Raw genomic sequence first — 19,694 nt, 5'->3', positions numbered from 1 at the left:
CCATTACCATTTATCCCCCACATACCCTCTTCCACCTCCACTCCCAACCCATAAAGCTTTGAATTTAAACTTCAGTTTCAGCCTCCGCAATAATGGATCACATGATCTCGGGTTAGTTGTGATGAGGGTCACATCAGTGAAGGAAAAGGGAGTCACGAAGCCTTCCCCCCTTGCAGTGCCTTCCAGCCAGAGATCTGTGTGTTGGTTTCTTTTTTAAATTTTACTATTTTAATTAAACATACGGGGGTGACATCAGTTAATGAGGCCGTATTGGCTTCAAGTGTGCTTTCCTGTGGTTCACGTGTTGCCCCGTGTGCCCACCCCTGCGGTCAGGCCGCCCTCCGTCACCTGTTCGGCCCCTGCCACGCACCCACCCTGTGTGCTGCTTTCATTTGCAGATGAGCTCTCCTTGAACTCTGAGTCGAGGGGAGCTCAGCGACTGGAGACTGGGCTTTGCAGAGGTTGGTGTGACCGCCATCGTTGCCGTATGGCTGCGTGGAACGCCATTTGGACCGTGGCGTTCTTCTTGCAGCGAGGTTATTGGGGACAGGATCCACCACCATAATGCATCTTACTCTTATGGTTTCCGTGGCCCCAAAACTCGGTGCATGCGTGGCTCAAAGTGGGGAACCCGTGTGCGTCATGGGTGTTCCATCTGGTTGGAGGGGTGTAGAGGGCCCCGCCCTGCTGGCATAAGGGCTCTGATGTGAGGTCCCCGAGCCACGGGAGAATGTTGGCTTGGTGTTCACGGAGTCTTTTGGTTTAATCAGCATGTTTACGTGCGGCCTGTCTCTGTTTCAGGTGTGTGGCCTTACAGTTTTTCGGGGGGTGTGACACGAGTGGTCGGACTTTGTCAGAACGGCTGGCTTCACGCCCTGTGCCTTCCCCGCCACACGCCCAGTCAGGGGCGCGTTTACTCTGGACATCCAAGCCCGTGTCAGTCAGCCTTCACCCGTCTGTCTTTGGTGACAGTGGCAGAAAGGAGCGCTAGAGGGCCCTTTTTCATGGGCTCACTTCCTCCGAGCTCTGGAAGCTCATCTGAGCTTTACCTAGACCTGCTGTCCGTATAACCGACGATCAGCCACACAGAAGCAGAGGTTTTGAAATAAATGTGGTAACAGAGCGGGGGGCAGTTTACGTTTTCAGTATTTGTTGTCTTCCGCGCACGCCAGTTCCTCGAAGAGCTTGACATGAAGGCCCCGTGTTCATGTTTGTTAGATCAGGAGCCAGGCAAGCCTAGCCTCCCTCTCTGCCCACAGCCGCCACCTGGGTGCGCCGGGGAGGGTCTGCCTGCGGAGCACAGCGGCCCGGAGAGGGGGTCGGGTGCCGTGCCCTGCACTGAGCGGTGGAGTCTGGGAGGAGCCCGGGAGGAGCCCCCAGAGCCTGCGCGGCCCTTCCACCAGCTGGTCCCCGGCCCTGCCGAGCTCCTCGGGGACGAGCAGCCCCTCTGTTCCTGGACCCGAAAGATCGCAGGTTTCTTCCCTCCTCAGGAAGCGTCTCCACCTTTTAACGTCTGCCGGGGTCTTGTTCTGTCCTTTGGAAAGAACAGTCTGTTTTTCAAAATAATCCCAAACCGGCTTCCTTTTCCTCAAAGTTCCCGTTGCACCTCTTTTCAGACACACATTCTCGCACTGGACATTAGACGGTGGGCTCCCCGCGGGCGCACTTGGGCCGCTGAACCTCGGCCCCTCGGTGCCTGCGCAGCGCCCACCACGGTAGGCGACCTGTGGGGACTGGCACCCTGGACTCCACGGGGGGGCTCGGGGGGGAGCAGGAGCCCTGGCGGAGGTCGCTCGGCTCTAACCGGGGTTTCCGTAGCGGGGGGCCCTTTCCCCTGTGCGGGGTGCGCAGTGAGCACACCTTCCCCACGACGGTTTCGACGTGAGTGCCTCGTGTGCATGCGTGTTCCACTTGCACTAGGGGCTGTGCATTACCCTAACTGGTCCTGGCAATTCTGTGAGGTAGGCAGTAGGCCCGGTCCTCTTGTCCCCATTTTGTAGGTGAGGAAACCGAGGCCATGGAGAGGTTCATTCAGTGGTGAAGCCAGGACCTTAGTCTAGAGCACTCACCCTGAAAAGTGGAGCTGTGCTGCCGCACCCTGAAGACAGACGGTAACGAGAGGCCGGGAAACCGCCCCAGGGGACCCTCCTCAGCCCACACGCCCTGAGAAGCGCTGTCCTTCCTGTGTTCACTGTGTTCACTTCTGGAAAGAGCTGTCGGCTCCTCGGTTGCTTTACTTCCACCTGGAGCCTTGCCATGGATATCGGTCATCTGTAGTGGATTCGTGGTGGACGTTTCGGATTTCAGGGTGGTCTCAGCTGGGGACACGGGCTGCGCATTTGTGTCTGTGCTTCTGAGAGTGGGCCCTGTGAGGAACGGCCAGGAGGGGCACGGAGGGCATCCCCGATGGCGCTTCTCAGCAGGGGCCCCGTCCGAGGAAGGGTCAGCCTGTGAGCGGGTCAGCGCGGGTCCTTCAGTAGGACACACAAAACTAATTTGTTCTTACTCCCGGTGACACACTCTTAGTTTCTCTTTTATTAAAAAAAAGTGCTAGTGTAGCCCTGACGGGGGTGGCGCAGTGGGTCGGAGCCTCGTCCTGTACACCAGCAGGTTGCAGGTTTGATCCCTGGTCAAGGGCGCATGCCCGGGTTGCAGGTTCAAGCCCCAGTCCGGTGCGTCCTGGAGGCAGCTGATCACTGTTTCTCACATTGATGTTTCTCCCTTTCCCTTCCTGTCTCTCTAAAAGCGATGAAAGAAACGTTCTTGCGTGAGGATTAAAAACGAAGTACTGATTTATGATCCACTAGTGCGTGGTCAGTAGCACTTTGAAAAACACTGGATGTGAGCCTGGCTACTCTGGGGTCGGCCTCACCTGGGCGCCTGTTAGAACTGCAGGACCGTGGCTCCTCCTTGCGCCACAGCAGAACTGGCATTTTCGTCTGAATTTCAGTAAGGCGACTTGGGTTCACGGCTCAGTTTGAGATGGCCTGGGCCGGAGGACAGTGTCTGACCTGCTGGGCTGGGGAGCGGTCACTGGGGTCATCCTTGCCTGCGATCTGGTGAAACTGGGGGACGCTTTAAGCAGCTGCCTGAGCCCTCATTGCGACCCCCTTCTCCCCACAGCAGATTCAGTCACGCTCTTCCACGGGCAAAATTTCAGATGGTAAGCTCCTTATACAAGGCTAAATTTAAACCACGTTAAATCACTTGGGTTTGTTCTCACGGCTTCCTGCCTGCTATAGGCATGATTGCGAGGAAGCGGAACTTCAGAAACAAGTGCACATGAATTGCAAAGGCAGAGCGAATCACAGGCAGAGACCTGTGGCTTTAATGGAGGGTTGAGCCCCATCCCAAAGCGCCTTTGTGGGCGCTGATTGCTGTGGCATGTGCGTCATCACTTGAGTGTGGGGGGCAAGGGGGGTGCGGGCCTTACACAGGTACGTATACAAAAAACCAGCTGCAGGTTGAGCTAAAAATACCCCCATCCCCGGTCTTCAAAGAAAGGACCCACATCCACAAAACCCTGATTTCGGGGCTGTCAGGGAAGATGAGCCGTGGCAGAGCCGGAGAGGAGAGCCTGTCAGCCCGCAGAATGCCGCCCCTCTGCCTGCTGCTGCTGCTGCTGCTGCCACCGCTCTCAGGGGCCAGCGCTGCCCTTCCCCTGGGGGACGGCCTCGCAGGCCACGACAGCCACAGTGGGGTGAGTAGTCCCTATCTTGGTCACAGGCTAGCCCCCTTTCTGGCCGTCTTGCTGCCTGGCCTACCTGGCCATGCCTGTGGACTCCCAGCACCCACAGGGCCGAGTGTGCAGCACCAGCCGCAGGGCTGCACTTCTCAGGGCCGCCCCCGGGCCTGGGACGTGCACACAGACTGCCGAGTCTTCCTTACCTCCCATTGGAAAGTTCCGAGACTCCGGGCCTCAGTCTGCTCCTCTTTGCCCATGTTAAGTATTCGTACCAGTCTGTTACACAGCGATGGTGGAGTTCACTGCAGGGTCAGCCACTGGCGGGTGCGCGCGCGCACACACAGGCGCGTGCACACACAGGCACACGCGTGCGCGCGCACACACACACACACACACACATATCTAGAATCTTAATTAATGTACCCAGCGCCTGTTCTCACCGGCTCAGATGAATTGACACCATTGCGTTTTTCATTGTGAGAACTCGTAACTTCACGAGGTGATTGATTCTTCTCTTCTTCCCGTTTTGAAAGAGTTCCAAGAAGAGTACATAAAGTTGACCATTAAACATGGATTTTTCTCTGAAATTACCAGATGAGTTTCAGACAAGTCATTTGTCATCAGATTACTCCTAGAAGCTTTCTACGGAGTTTGGAAGACCAGGGGATTGTGTCCCAGTCTGATCTGTCTGGAGGGGCGATTTGTGGCCAGCCATGGGCGAGGGCAGAGACCAGAAAGCCATGCTCTGCCAGCCAGTCACCCCTCGGGGAGAACTGCAGGCCCCAGACCTCTTCGAATGGAGGGCCTCAGCGCAGATGGGTGCCAGCTAAGCAGTCTTTCTCTTTTCTGATTGAAAAGTCTCAACTTCCCCTTTTCTCTGATTAGCGCAATGCAGTTAAACTGTACTCTTAATTTTCTCATCCTTTGAACAGGTACGTGATTTATTATTCTGGAGCATTTTTTTTTTTGAAGGAAGGAAGGAAGGAATTATTTATCTTTCAATGCGGGCTGAGCCAGACGGTTGATTTGTCTTTGTCCTCTCCTTTTCCAAAGCTTCAGCAGGAAGCGGCAGAAATAAAGAAAAACAGCCTGTGGACGTTCCTTGCTCGGTGGCACGAGTGGACCTCCCAGGCCAGGGCGGCCCCCTCCGTGGGCCGGGAAGCCAGGGAGGCCTCCAAACGGCAGGACGGCCCGCGCCCCCAGCAGTCCCCACGCCCGGACAGAGTGCCCTGCAGGAACTTCTTCTGGAAGACCTTCTCCTCCTGCAAGTGAGCCCCACTGTGTCACTCCTGCAAGGGACTGTGACGATGGACCCAAATAAAACGTGTTGAACAGCCGTGATCTTTCTTCTCTATGCAGTTGTCGCCTTGTTTCTGTGTGACTTGAGAAGTGTTTCTAATTTCAGCTCCAGCAACGCCCCGTGCTGAGTATCCTGAGTGATCTGGAACCCAGAGTGGGTGCTTCTGAAAGACCCTCGTGGGTTTGGCTGCATTGCGCCCGGTGCAGCCGCGGGGCTTCCCTCCGCCTTCGCTGTGGGCCTGGCAGCTGCCTGTCCTGTCTCCCTTCCTTTGACTCAGAAGAGCTAAAGGCCACGTATTTCAAAGTCAGAATCACATCTTATTTCAGTTTATATTGATGTAAACTAAGTGAAAATACTTCCCTCATTTTAAAAGCAAATTTTTAATACTGCTCAAAGAGCGAAGTGGTATATTCTTTTTTTTTAAGATTTTTATTTTTAGAGAGAGGGGAATGGAGGGAAAAGGAGAGGGAGAGAAACATCAGTGTGTGGTTGCTTCTCATGTGGCCCCCACTGGGGACCTGGCCCGCAACCCAGCCATGTGCCCTGACTGGGAATTGAACCGGTGACCCTCTGATTCGCAGCCCACACTCAATCCACTGACGTACGCCAGCCAGGGCAAAATGGTATATTTTTCATTATTTAGCAAAGACTTTCACTTAAAAACAAATGCCATCCTATTAAACAGGCATCATTCTGACATGTTTATAAAAGCTACATGCGAACCAGCCGTTACACACAAGCTGCTTTTAATTAGTGCATCAGCAACTTGTTAGAATTCTTTCCGTGGACGAGTGCCGCACGGTTCTTTCAAACCAAAAGCCGAGCAGTGCGTCTGTCGGCCAACTCGCCTCACGGTCCAGGGCGAGGACCTGCGGAGTCACGGGATCCGGGCCGTGTCCAGAGACAGGTGCACACGGACGGGTGTGGATTACGTGTGTGACTGTTGTGTTCCCACAGTCCTCAGGGACTGTCACAGAAGTGACAGTGAATGACGGTCACGGGAGGGGCTTCCGTTTCTGTGATGTCCTTCAGAGCAGCTGTTGGGCCCTGTGTGGGCCGGGGCCTCCCCCTTCCCAAAGGAGGTTAGGAGCAGCCCAGTTACTCCGTTTCAAAACCCTCATGAAACTTTTAATTCTCCCCCATAGCACCAGAGTCCTTGCTCGGTTATACAGGATTACAACTCGTGAATCACAGATTCTGAAGCAAACTTCCAGGGTCATGTTTTCAGATGCTGAACTTCAAAGCTTAGCTTCTTACCTGGAATCAGGCGCAGGCTGGCTGGGGGACACTGTGACGTCCTCTCTGACGCCAGGGGGACAGACACGGAGCCTGACTGCAGGCCGCTCCGTCCTGTTTCCGTAGAGCCGAGCTCGTCTTCCTGCTCAGTAGCTGAGTAAGCGTGTAATGTGATCTAAGAGCCTGAGAGCATCTGCCTGCCTTTCCAAAGGGCAGCTTTCAGGGACCGGGAGCTGGGTCAGCGCACTGGGGGAGGTGGCCTGAAAGACCAGCTGACCTGCAGGACTTGGTCTTCCAGGGTTTTTCCAGAAGAAAAGCATGGCCGTTGTTTTTCAGTTTCAATGGAGGTCATGCACACACAGTCCTTCAGACTGGGACTTTAACTTTGAACTTGGGAACATCGGAAGGCTAATGAGGCTCAACTAATGATACCGCCAGGCGATCCATCAAGTCTCAGCCTGCCTTAGTTCAGGGGAATTAGCAAAGTGTGAGCTGGCGTCAACTGCATGTTAGACCAGATTAATGCGCTGGTGATTAATGAATTAGCGTAAAATGGGTCACTAGGGTAATTTCCCACCATCAGGTTTTCGGTAGACTGTTCTTAGTCTACCTTTCCGTAGTTCGGTCTAGTCAAATGTGGCAATCATCAGCCAGGACAGCTTCTGATTCATTCATTCTCTTTCACTTATTCCCAGCATTTATCACCAGAACAGATCCTTAACTGCTGAGGAAGAGCCGTGACGTAAGCTTGTGACAAAAATCCCTTCCTACTGCTCATCTCTCAGGGCTGACAGCAAACTGACCCGGGCTTTTGGAAACTCAGGCCAGGAGGCTCATGGGAGATACTTGCTTAAACCACTTGGTTTGGTAACAGCACCTGCTGAAGGGATAACCCACATCTTCTAAGTAGCCGTTGCTTTGGACATGGATTGCATTTGGAACACATGAGAAGAGGAAATGTCATTCCGGTGCTAAAAACAAGAAAATTTTCTGTTTCTAGATTAGAAAGGGGAGAGGCAAAGGGTAGCTGAGCAACCCACTATTTGGTTTCTCGTGATCCTCATGTGAATACTCATTTACCCTTTCCTTTATAATTAAGTAGTTAGTGGTCAAAAATACATGTGTTTGCCTTATTAAAATAATTATAGACTGAATAAAGCTCGAGTTGCTTGGTTATAGTTCTTGTAACACAGTGTTGAACACTGAAGAAATTCCAGTGTCTGCACTAACCCGTTGGTTTGCTTCCTTGGAATTGCGCGAGTGGTACCTGATCTAGTTCGGGCGAATACCCAGCGTTGGGGGTCTGCAGTCGCAAAGTTGAATGCCCCTCCTGGGGGGTGAGTCTAGTCCCCTCACTGGCGGCCTTCAAACGGGATGGGGGGAGCCCCCCCTGGTCGGCAGCGTGTTCAGACTAAACATGTTCAGACTAGATCATTTCAAGGTCCTTAAAAACCTCAAGTAATAAAAGGCACAACCAAAACAATTTATGGCAAAACCCTACAAATAAAATGTTGAAAAACCCTGAAAGCAAAAAAAAAAAAAAAAAGGAGAATTAGGAAATTAAACAGCTAAACACCACTCTGGTTAGCAAAGTCACCTTAATAATTCTTGTATTAATGCAGGGCATTTTTCAGACAATTATTTTATTCCTTTCTCTCTGGAAAATGAAAAATCCATTAGTTTTTTTCCTTTTGCTTTTACCCAGAAATTAAAGGTTGGTAAGTGGTAATTAGCACAGCTCCTGTCAAAGCCAATTGCCTAATGGGGGCTGACATTTGACTTGCGGTGGAAGAATGGGACCTGGCTGACGTCGAGTTCATCAGTCCCGGCTGCTTTCTTTGACACTCCTTCTACCGTAAAATGCTCCTGTTTCTAGACAGATTGCTGCAAGGCCACTTGTCTGTGTCAGGACCGGAGGCTCGGGTGGAGGGGGCGCGGGTCACCAGGGGCAGGGCCACGGGTGTGCACCGGCTCTCACCACACCTTGGGGCTAGAGCTTGCAGACCAGGGTCTTGCCCTAGACACCCACACACAGGCAGGCACCTCCTGAAGATGCATCCCCATCTCCTGTCCCTGGGGAAGTGAAAGGGAACCACTCTGTAGGGTACTAGGCCAGGCACAGTGGGCCTTCTCACACGTCATTTAACCCTTCCCATCTCAGGGCCTCACGCTAACTTTACATTTTTGGAAACTAAGGTCTTGAAAGGCTGGACTCCACCTGGGTTTGTCTTACTGCAAAGCCACAGTACTTTTCCCATGACCCTATCCGGGCAGCTGAGATGCTTGGTGAGTTTGTTCCAAGTACAGAATACCAACCGCCAGGCCAGGCAACCAAAGCTCCACTGCGTATTTGACAAAAATAATTCGAGAAAAGGTTTTTAGTTCAGTGGAGCAAAGCTGGAGATGCTGCTGGAACTGGCGAGTAGAAATTCTGTTCTGTAGCTTCCTTTGCTGTTGTGCTGACTGAACGGTGTTCTCGCAGCTTGCTTGCTTCTCATGCCCCGCCAGCATGCTGACTACAATTAGAGATCTTTGGGGCCCTGGCTGGCGTGGCTCAGTGGACTGAGTGCAGGCCTGTGAACCAAAGGGTGGCTGGTTCGATTCCCAGTCAGGGCACATGCCTGGGTTGTGGGCCGGGTCCCCAGTAGGGGACACATGAGAGGCAACCACACATTGATGTTTTTCTCCCTCTTTCTCCATCCCTTCCTCTCTCTTGAAAAATAAGTAAAATCTTAAAAAAAAAAAAAGAATTCTTTGGGCAGTTATGTTGTAGACATAAGAGGCCTTTTCCAGTGGGAGTCGGCTCCGAATCGATTACATCAGTGTAACAAAGTCAGTGTTCGGGCTGTAGAAATGAAGAGTGTGCGGACCTAAGAGAAAACACAAGTGGAAGGAGTGCAGGGATCAGAACCAGACTTGTCTTTGAGTCCCGGCCCCGGGCCGTGACACGAGGCAAGTCACCGAACCTCGCTGAGTACGTCACTCGGGTACAGAGTGGGAGGCGGGAGGCTGCACACCCCCTGCCCAGCTCGCTCAGCTTCGCGAGGCCCTCACACGACAGGCGCCAGCGAGGGGCAGACTGCAAAACTGTGGGAACCGTCTGCTGGCGTGACTGTCCCGCGGGCCCTTTGGAAATGTGCGAGGAAGCTTTCAGCTGTCTCAGCACCTGAAGGTTGCTGGCGGTGTTTGGCCAGTGGGGAAGGGAGGGGGGATAAGTGTCTTCCAGCGACTTATAGGACAATTCCTCACAGTGAAGAATTGTCCCATGTCCCACCTGACTTTTTAAGATTTTATTTATTATTAGAGAGGGGAAGGGAAGGAGAAAGAAAGGAAGAGAAACATGGATGTGAGAGAGAGAGAGACGTCAATCGGTTGCCTCTCCTTGTGCGCCCCCTTCCAGTGACCAAACCTGCAACCCAGGCATGTGCCCTAACTGGAAATTTTCAGCCACCTTTGGCTTTTCAGGACAATGCCCGACTGAATCATGCTGGTTAGGGTGTGGCTTTTGAACGTCCCAATGGGTATTCATATGGATAAAAACATGTTCCAAGTTAGCCCAGCCTGAAACTGACTTCCGTTTGACATAGAAAGTATTTTTTCCAGTTTTAATGTTCCCCGGGTTTTCCAAGAATGCAGCTACCTTGTAAAAAAAAAAGTTATTTTGTTCAGAACGTCAGTGATAGGGAAACCCCATTACAAAGGGCAGTGCCGCTCCCTGCGCGGTCGGCACGGTCAGACACAGAGACGCACTGATGAGCCATTTTATTGGAAATCACTTCCCTCGTTTCTTCTGAAACACCACGTTCGGGGGGTTCTGTCGGTGCTTCTCAGAGCACGTGCGTAGGTAAGTCGTCAGCCCTGGCCCTCACTTAAGGATAATTAAGGAGGCAGAACAAAATATGCTGTCAAAAGAGCGAATGCCGGGGCCAGGAAGGCGGAACCGCACGGGGAGGGCGTCAGGGAAAGGGGGATGAGTACAGCTGAGCCCTCCTGGAAGACCCCAGGCGGAGGAACGAGTTCTTTCTGTTCCGTTTTTGGTTTCTGTGCCCATCCTGGCCTCAGGACTTAGTTTTATTTCTCTATTTAATAACTAGCCAATGTATCGCTTAATAGCATTCTATTTTCCTCTAAGCATGCTTAAAAAAATAAATCCCTGATAACCCATGACCTTTTCCCTGCAAGGAGACTGCGCTGCAGATACGAAGCCTGAACCAGACATTCGTGCAGAAACAGGAGGTGCATAAACAGAAGTCGCTGCTTTGCTCCCAGAGACTTGGAGTCGCATCGCGTGGAAATAGACTTACTGGCCTTTTATGCCCCCTGCTGATAAAACACATTGGAAAGCGGAAAGAGTTTCAGATCTGATTTCATAATACTGAGTTAGTACTAGAAATGGTGAGGTCTCCGTATGTCCCTATGGCCTGCCAACTTAGTATGTGCCTTCAGACAGACAGATGAAAAGGTCCATTACCTTGAGAACAAGTGTGTGTGTGTGGCCGTAATCAACACTGTTACGTCACCTTCTCTGCCATAATGTGTCTGAGTTCTGCATTTCCATCTTTAGCGCATAGCGGTGAGTCTGAAATATGACAGCTTCTTTCCGCTGCCCTTCGCCTTGGCTTTAAAACAGAGAACATGCAATGACTAGAGGAGGTTTGATCCTGCTGGTGCTGCTGCAGGGTTCACAAGGGGCAGAAGGGCGGGTGCCGAGATCTGGAACAGTTTTTCTGGAGGCGGCACGGAGCCCGTCTTCCAGGCACTTCCAGGAGAACGCACTCAAAAGCGGAAGAGGGGGGAACAGTTACACAGGCGGCTGAAACGGTTGGAAGCATTTACTGATGACAAGAACCAAGGTCACGGGTTCTCTTTGGCAGGTTTGCAGCCCCAGCTACGTGGGGTCCAGTCTGGCCCGTTTGGGAGCCTGCGGTTCTCCGGGCGGCGAACTCCTCCCGACTGAAACACCCCGGAGAGCCCGCAAACTCTGGATCTGCTGGAGGCGCAGGCTCAGCTCCTCGCGACAGGCCTGCTGGACAGCTTCCGTCTTCTTTGTGTCCCAGTTCAAAGCAACAGCCAGTGCTTTGGGGTCTTCCTTGGTAACCAACTGCGGCAAGAATAAGAACCACTGAGAACCACTGCCTCCGCCCGCCTCGCCTGCCGCTCCCACGGTGTCTTTAGAGCCGTGAGGTTAGGTGACACTGTTATGTCCCCGCCGAAATGCCAGGTGTCCTTCATGTTAAACTGTTATGGGCCTTACCACACAACACCAGGAAAGCCTCCTCGGAAGGAAGTGTATTTGGAGTAACCACACGTCCTTCACTGACAGGAAATGTAGCCAAGGGAAGGCCACACGGTTTCCTTCCAGCTACACTGGGGAGGCGGCTGGGACAGGGCCAGGGGCCGGGAAGGAGGGAGAGCCCCTGCTGCGGTGGCTTCCAGCCCTCGGTGTGCGAGCCCCTCCGGACGCCTGCCCTGTGCCAGTGTCTGTGCCTCGACTGCCTACGACTCTCCCTCAGCCGCTGCCAGAACCTGAGCCGCGTCACAGGCTGGAGCCCCGCTGCTCCTCCCTGTCCGGGTCGGTCGTGGATGGCATCGCCCGCTCGCATCAGAAAGTCACGTCTGGTGATCTGCGGGGGCACCTCCACTTTCTTTCGGCCATTCTGATTTAGAGTACACGAGATGTTTGCAAATGCTTTGGCATATGATACTAGGCAAATGGGCAGCTAAGATTTGGGGTTTGCAGCAGTGAAAAAAGTCCCACGCAAGCCTCTGCAGGGCTCTCCCACACCTTTGGGGGAGCTGTGCTCTGTGCTTCAGGGCCCCTGGCTCTCGCCCACCTCCAGATCCTGACTAGACAAACTCAGCGCTGGGACAGGCTTCTCCTTCAGTGCAGTAAGGATCTGGCTTGAGAGGGCAGTTTCCGAGGAGCTCGCTCTGCTCACACCTGCGTCCACGGCGTCCCTCTCGTCACTGAAGCCAGCTTCGGGCTCTGCAAAGCAGACGTGACATGGACATCAGCCACACCAGCCAGCCAGAACAATCGGGAGGCCAAGACAGGAACCTGGCATCTCAAGACGCCAGGCAACTGTGGCCTCACTGTTGTCGACCAGGTTACCATGCTCGTTCCACGTGGTTTGTTGCCACGGCACCGACTGCTCGGTGGCGGTCCCCAGCCAACGCACCCTACCTTGCTGCTTTGACAGGACGCTGCCCTCCTTCTCCAAAGCCTGGAGGTAGAGTTCCAAGAGCTGCCTGGACTGACGGGCTTCCTCCCTCTGGTCAAGCACCTGCTGGAGGGCGTTCTGCAGCCCCTGGACTGTGACGCGGCTCTGGCCAAGCTCCTGGGCCAGGTCTGAGCAGGGCACGTCGATGAGCACCTGCCAAACAGCACAGACTCTAAGAAACCGAAAACCGTTTTCCGAGCCTGGTGCCCCCTCTCTCAAACTCATCAGTTCCTGAGGCACATTTAACCTACTTTCCTACGTTACTTAACATGGCTGCCTAAGAATCACGAGAGAGAGACACAGTTTTTTCAGTTTTGCGCTGGTGAAAAAATTGAGAAAATGATGCCCTAGTGCCTCATTAAAAACTAAACAAAATCCTGATATTAGAAAATCCAGTTGTTCCCTGGCTGGTGTGGCTCAGTGGACTGAGTGCCGGCCTGTGAACCAAAGGACCGATGGTTCAATTCCCAGTTGGGGCACATGCCTGGGTTGCGGGTCGGGTCCCCAGTTAGGGGCACGTGCGAGACAACCACACAGTGATGTATCTCTCCCTCTTTCCCCCTCCTTCCCCTCTCTCTAAAGATAAATAAAATCTAACCCCCCCAGTTGTAAGGAATATAAAGGAAGTATATGGTTATTTATAAACTGAATTGATAAGAGGTTATTTCAAGCAAAAACTTTTTCTAATAATTTTAACCTTAAACATTTTTATTATACAGGTTCTTAGCTTTAAAAGCCTCTATTTGTGGAGGTTTTTGTTGTTGTTTTTGAAGACTTTATTTACTTATTTCTAGAGAGAGAGGAAAGAGAGAGAGAGAAACATCATTGTGTGGTGGCCTCTCACATGCGCCCCTAAGTGGGGACCTGGCTCACAACCCAGGCACGTGCCCTGACTGGGAATCAAACCAGCAACCCCTTGGTTCACAGGCTGGAGCTCAATCCACTGAGCCATACCAGCCAGGACTGAAAAAAGACTCCTTTTAAAATATAAACTATACTAAGATTTCTTTTTAAAAAAGATTTTGGCCCTTTGGAGGGGAAGGGAAGGAAACAGAGAAATGACTGGATGCCTCCTGTACGCGCCCCATCGAGTTGGCGACCCTTCGCTTGCAGGATGATGACCAAGCCGCTGAGCCACACCGGTCAGGACTAAAGTGCACCAAGCTGTGAAATAACATGTTCAGTCTGAAATGAGAGAGAACTCACATACTATACCCTGAATCTGCTATAAGAATCATTTTGAAGGCGGCTCATTCCTTTGGCACATACTAAATTAAAGACAGTCTTCATAAAGAAGATCTGACTGTTGAAACTCTGAAGTCACTGAAGTCTCCTGACTGATTTTTGTCATCTGTAAAATGGGGCAGTACTGGCACCTGCGTCATCAAGTGCCTTCCTCCCGAGTGTCTGTCCTTCCCTCCCACCTGTTCTCACTGCCCCAGGTCCCCGCTATGGTGGCGCCTTTTCTCCATCCCCTGGGCCAGCCTCCCTAAGTCCCCTTTACACGCCCTCAACGTCCCTGCAGAGCCCAGCGTCAGGGCGAGTGCTCACTCACGTCCCGACGTCCCTATTTTGTAAGGCCCATAGTGCTCCTTCATCTGAGGGGACACCAAGTACTCAAGTCTGCTGGGCTGGGGGGATCTCACGACCCCCTTCCCTTTCTTAAAAACAAAGAAACAAAAAACAAACCAAAAAACCAAGCTTGCTCCTGCCTTCCCCCTGCCTGCGGCGCTCTGGCCCCAGCCTTTCCCAGGCAGGCTCCATCTGGTCCTGCGGCTCAGTTTACCGGTCACCTCTCGGAAACCTGCTGGTGTGTATCAACTCGACCTCTGATTCTTATCCTGTTCGTAAACACGTGTACAAAAGTGAGCACCGTCTGGGATAGCGAGACTGAGGCCGGCCCAGCGCCCCCAAGCGGGGAAACCTCAATAAATGGAGCGTGGACACAGCACGCACAGAATAACACTGTGCAGAGGTCAGGAAGGCCCGGCATGTCTTCTGTGCACTGATCCAGACACACTCTGACACTTCTTTGAACATGGAGTGGGTGCACTTCCACGTGTGTGAAAGGGGGACGGGCAGCATGTGTGTGCTGTGCACAGGAGAGCTCTGAGGCAGGAGGGAGCCGGCGGATGGGCTGTCGCCAGGAAGGGAGCCTGGGGGACAGGAGTCAGACCTCCCGGCACACCCTTCCCCGCCCCGATCTCACTGGGGTGGAATTCCCACCCCGCGCACTTGCCCCATGTGAAGTGTACGGCTTGGTGAGTTTGGGCACATTCACAGAGCTCTGCAATCAGCCGCACGGTCATTCTAGAACATTTTCTGTCGCTGTAGGATCGTGGGCTCCGGCCTTTCCACTACAAAGACAGTTGTGAAATCCGTGGCCTTTCACGTCTGGCTTCTTCCCCTTAGCGTTAGGTTTCCAAAGCTTACCCACACTGCGGTGCGCATTAATACTTCATTCCTTTTTACAGCTGAATATTGCATTAGATGGATATAGCACATTTTATTTATTCATCAGCTGATGGGCATCTGGGCTATTTTTACTTTTTGGCTACAGGATATCCTTCTATACCTCTTGGATTTTTAAACATGTGACTGCATCCATATTATTTATTCACAATCAGTACGTAAGTTTACAAAATATGCTAAAGGTCACCTCCTTGAAGGGGGGCCTTCCTCTCTTTTGTCAAAACGGGACTTCCCTGAGCTCCCGGATCTTGAGTGTCCCCATCACTGTCTGCACACCGCCCTGCGCCGCAGGTTTCTTGGTTTGCCTGCCTCCCCTCATCAGAATCCGAGTTCTGCCAGAGCGGACGGGGCCGCCTCGTTCACCACCGGACCCCCAGTGTGCAGAGGCACGCCACACACACAGCAGGGCTCGATAAGTAGTTCTTTGAATTAACACGTTATTTTATCCCAATGGTACTAGAGGTAACACTGGCAGAGACGCTAAGTTACTGGCTCAGAGTCATAGTGACGGGTCTGAAATTTGGCCGAGCCACGCCCACTCCACACTCTCTGGTAAGAACGTCCTCCCCCCAAAGTGGGCCTAGGTGGGGCCTGGGAATCTGTATTTTTAATGATTTTATTTCCTCTTTTTTCCTAGAGAGAGAGAGGAAAGGAGCGAGAAAGAGAAGGAGAGACGCATCAGTGTTTGACAGACACATTGATGGGTTGCCTCACACGTGCCCTGCCCCCGCAGCTGGGGACCTGCCCCGCAACCCAGGCATGTTCCCTGACTGGGAATCGAACCGGCAACCTTTTGCTTTACAGGCCAGTGTTCAATCCACTGAGCCACACCAGCCAGGGCTGGGCATCTGCATTTTTAAAAAGCTTCACAGGTGATTCTGATCCAAGCTGAGGGTTGAAAAAAATTCCTACTCCAGGTGAGAGAATTAGAAAATGAAGAATCTTGGTTATCATCTAAGAAACATTTAAAAATGAATAAATAATAAAAATGTCATGGCAAGACGTATGGAGACTCAGACGACACTGGGGGCGGCGGAGGCCAGGTGCGCGGCCGTGGGCTGGGGCGGAGGCTTACTTGGAGGTCCCCCTCTGAGAGGAGGACGATGCTGGACAGGTCTTCTTTCAGCTGCCTGGCCACGTTCTTCCACCTGAGCCCCGCTCCGCTGTCCGTCTCGTCTATGTCCATGGACTCCTGGGAAATCCAGGCGGTGCCGCCGTCTGGTAAGTGGGGGGAAAGGCCAGTCAGTCGGACGCACTGACACGCGGTTTCCCCTCCTCCCCGCACACCCGCGGCCCTCCAGGATGTCTGCACGTCCTTCTGACTGGCCGTGGGGAGTAGCTCAACGGAGGAGCTCCTTTTCTCAAGGGTGCATGTGAAAGCCACGCCACAAGCAGGACCTTAATTTTCCCTCTAATTCCATCTTCACTTTAGTTCTGTAGGTAACTACTCTTTATTCTTTTAGGGAAAGAAGCCACTTAACCCCCCTGGGTGGTCACGCCTAGCCAGGCTCTGCCCACACTTCCCTTTAAGTTAGTTCTTGTCCCCGGGCATGTGCTGATTTTGTACACAAAATGTGATTCTCAGGAGCTCGCCTGTGCTTGAGGGTCGGTCTCATCCTCGACCAGAGGAGCTGCGGCCGTGGCTGTGTGTGGGGCCGAGTGCAAAGGGGGTGGTAGAGCCACTGCTGGAGGTTCATTCCTCCGTTTAGAGGCGCGAGGACTTCCCTTAGGCACTTCCTTAGTGCCGTGACCCTGGCTCATCAGTATTAGTTCCCTTTGTATCTCATTTCTTGGGCCCTTACGGAGTGACAGGTAAGATCCAAATGCTTTCTATCAGTGGTTCTCAACCGACAATGAGTCGGCCTGCCAGGGAACATGTGACAATGACCGGAGGCACCTCTGGCTGTCTCGGTTGGGGTGAGGAGAGGTGCTGACGTCTAGAAGGCAAAGGCCGCAGGTGCTGCTACACTTCCTGCACAGGACAGCCCGCCACAAAGTTCTCCAGCCCAAAACGTCAGGAGCATTGTTGAGAAACCCTGGTTTGATGGGCACTGTGTTCCAGTGTCCTCACGGCACCCCTGGGACACAGGTACCGTGATTATTCTCTCAAGAGAGTGCCGAGAAGTCAGGTCATCTGGCCAAGGTCACATGGCCAGTAAGTGGCAGAGCCAGGGTGCAGAGCGGGCAGCCTGCCTCTTCCCGGCTGCGTTTGTTTCTGTCGGCCTGTGAGTCACTTGAGAACCAGACCTGAGCCTCACCCCAAGAGTCGAGTCACTTGAGAACCAGACCTGAGCCTCACCCCAAGACTCAGTGCATACCTGGCATACAGAAGGCGCTCAGTAAACCTGGGTCGAGTAAGTGCTTAGCCAGCCAGATAAACAATAGCCATGTTCCCACCCAATCAAGTGACTCGTGATGGCTGTCGTGTTGCACAGGCCACTTGGCACGCGGCTGCCCTCCTTACCTGAGTTGCTGTATGCCCACTTTTCATTACCGGCCAATGCCACGAACTTCGTATTAGAAGGCAGACACAGGAAGTAATCGTCATCGTCCACTATGGTGCCGTCCTCTGCCAGGACCAGGGTAATTGGTGCCAGGGACTTATCGATGGCCAGGATGTCATAGGCTGAGAGAAGTAAAATATTTGGCAATTGAGAAGTATCCATAAGGAAACTACGTCTGTCCTGTCGCTCTCAGTGTGTATGGCCCCGAGGCCCAGCAGAATTCCCGTAGGCAGTAACTACAGTAACAGTCGCAACTTTTAGTAGCACTGATACAACACTGTCACATGTCTGGTCCCGTTCTCAGTGCTTTTCCTAGGGAGTGTTCATCTGGTAACAATCCTATACGGTAGGTACTATTGTTATTCCCATTTCACAAATATCACACCCAAGGCTCAGAGAGTAACTTTAAGTTACTCAGTAAGTAACCTTCCCAAGATGACACAGTAAGCAATAGAACTGGGATTTACACCCAGAGTCTGGCTCGATTCCTTGTAAACGAGCAGTCTTTCTTTCACTCATTTATCCAGTGGTTATCTTAAGTTCTTGTGTCAAATGCAAAGAAAAAAGAAAAGGAAAAAGGTAATGCTTTTATTCTTTGTAGTACCTTTCTTTATAGGCTTTATAAACTTGGGAAAGAACAAAGAAGCAGAAGCTTGGATCAGTAGCTTTTCATCTCATCACGGGGCAAGAGGCCTTGTCCAGGGCAGGTTGGTACCATCCCATTTAGTGATGGCAAAACCTATAAATATCCTCAGGCAGTGTCGTCTGCCACCAAATCTGTACAGAGTACAGCAGGCAGAGCACTGAAGGGAACCAAAACTACCCCGATGCCAAGAAAAAAATGCATAACCGCTTATGTGGCAAATGCCATGTCACTAAAGCATTTACACTACTTTGGCTGCTCCTGGGTCTCTGAGAGACGTCTGTCCCCTGGGGGGTGATGACTCTGAGGGGAAGCACTGAACACGGGTACACACTGTGACTACATGTCCGGGGACTACTCACTCGTTTAGCAGGTAGAACTTTGGTTAAACAGTCTGATTGAACAGTTTACTGCTATGGACTAATAACACTTGTAAATTACATGTATGTATCATCTCCTTTGACAGTCCCAACAATCCTGGGAAGCAGGGCTGTAAAAGGCATTATACCCACCCCCTTTGCCAATGAGAAAACTGAGGGTAGAGAGATAATTAAGTGCAAGGTCAAGCAGCTATACAGTAACAATATGGAACTGGGACTCATAACCTCTGTCACCTCGGTCGCTCACAACATCGATTCTTGTCTGGACCCCCTGCATGCTCGGTAGCAGCTCCCTCTTTACTGCGCAGGTAGATCCCTGTCAGAGCTGAGGGTGGACACCTGCCCCACCCTGCATGGGCTCAGCTCCAGGCGCCAATAACACCAGTCCGACACCACGCTGGACTGATCCAAAATCTAAGTGGTTTTAGTCAAGGTACCCAAGTCGCGTCTTAATTTTCAGTGCTTCCTGTCTACCTTCCACCATGATGAGTCTCACACGAGCTAAGTTAAAGCGCTTGTAAACGCTTTGAAAACTTTAAATAGCTATGCCCACGTTGAGTCATTTCTCACTCAAGGCTACAGAAGCTTCAAGAACCCCAAATCGCCTCTCCTCGCCACCCCCTTGCCCGCCCGCCCGAAATCCTTGCCCGGTCCCGGATCCCCTCAGCCCGCGACCCGGCCCCCCAAGCCCTCGCCCGGGTCCCGTGCCAACCCTTGCTCTTCAGATCGTCCAGGCAGGAGGCCGCCACGCCGTGCTGTTCGCGGCTGTGGTTGCGGCGCAGCAGACACGGCTTTAAGGTCTGATTCTCTCCGGGTTCCGGAGCCCCAGTGTCCCGGACCCCCTCCATCCTCTTCAGAGGGCCACCTGATTGACTCTGGGAAGTCGGGGAAGCCAGCTGCCGGTGTCCCCCTGCCCGACCCGGGTCCTGCCGGGAGATGGAGTTCTCTCTCTAGCAAATCGCGCGTGGGACCAAGGCACGCTGGGAGATGTAGTTCTAATGGATACTAATCACGTGCGTCCCCTCGGGCCATGCTGGGAGCTGTAGTTTCTGGATGCAAAGCTGACCTGGTTACTTGCGCAATTCTACCTAGGAGTTGTAGGGATTTATTTAGTTTGTAGAGATTCATGGACGCACGTGTGTACTCCGTTGACTTTTTAGAGAACTCCTATCAGCCTATATAAATGCTGTCTTTCATTGTCCTGTGTTAATTTGCTTTCCCTTTCTAACCTGAAAAGATCTGCCAGATGTCCC

The 19,694-nt window shown here is 52.5% G+C and overlaps 2 protein-coding genes across 2 annotated transcripts; one reads left to right on the top strand and one right to left on the bottom strand.

Moving 5' to 3' along the window:
- The first annotated feature begins 3,359 nt into the window (after positions 1–3,359).
- On the top strand, positions 3,360–5,019 carry CORT (cortistatin). Its single transcript, XM_037165658.2, has 2 exons — positions 3,360–3,700; positions 4,739–5,019. Exons 1-2 carry the CDS (start codon positions 3,548–3,550, stop codon positions 4,955–4,957), a joined length of 372 nt encoding a protein of 123 aa, XP_037021553.2. The 5' UTR covers positions 3,360–3,547; the 3' UTR covers positions 4,958–5,019.
- Positions 5,020–7,928: 2,909 nt separating this feature from the next.
- DFFA (DNA fragmentation factor subunit alpha) lies at positions 7,929–19,400 on the bottom strand. Its single transcript, XM_037165712.2, has 6 exons — positions 19,154–19,400; positions 17,379–17,540; positions 15,990–16,132; positions 12,406–12,595; positions 12,056–12,207; positions 7,929–11,322 (listed from the first exon to the last, which is right to left on the bottom strand). Exons 1-6 carry the CDS (start codon positions 19,287–19,289, stop codon positions 11,110–11,112), a joined length of 996 nt encoding a protein of 331 aa, XP_037021607.2. The 5' UTR covers positions 19,290–19,400; the 3' UTR covers positions 7,929–11,109.
- Between the last annotated feature and the right edge of the window lie 294 nt (positions 19,401–19,694).

This window comes from Artibeus jamaicensis, unplaced genomic scaffold (genome assembly GCF_021234435.1).
Source record: "Artibeus jamaicensis isolate MK-2021 breed Jamaican fruit bat unplaced genomic scaffold, CSHL_Jam_final scaffold_847, whole genome shotgun sequence".
Taxonomy (NCBI): Eukaryota; Metazoa; Chordata; class Mammalia; order Chiroptera; family Phyllostomidae; genus Artibeus; species Artibeus jamaicensis.
The sequence above is the reverse complement of the archived record's forward strand: the minus strand, read 5'-3'. Positions and strand labels throughout refer to the sequence as shown.

Bases quoted from the DNA above. Each gene is read 5' to 3' on its own strand.
- DFFA (XM_037165712.2), bottom strand. From the start codon at position 19,289: ATGGAGGGGGTCCGGGACACTGGGGCTCCGGAACCCGGAGAGAATCAG. The intron at 17,541-19,153 runs GTTGGCACGGGA...TACTTCTCTCAG, and splicing joins GGACGATCTGAAGAGCAAGG to CCTATGACATCCTGGCCATC. The intron at 12,596-15,989 runs GTAAGCCTCCGC...GCTGTTTGGCAG, and splicing joins TCTCAGAGGGGGACCTCCAA to GTGCTCATCGACGTGCCCTG.
- CORT (XM_037165658.2), top strand. From the start codon at position 3,548: ATGAGCCGTGGCAGAGCCGGAGAGGAGAGCCTGTCAGCCCGCAGAATG. The intron at 3,701-4,738 runs GTGAGTAGTCCC...CCTTTTCCAAAG, and splicing joins GCCACGACAGCCACAGTGGG to CTTCAGCAGGAAGCGGCAGA.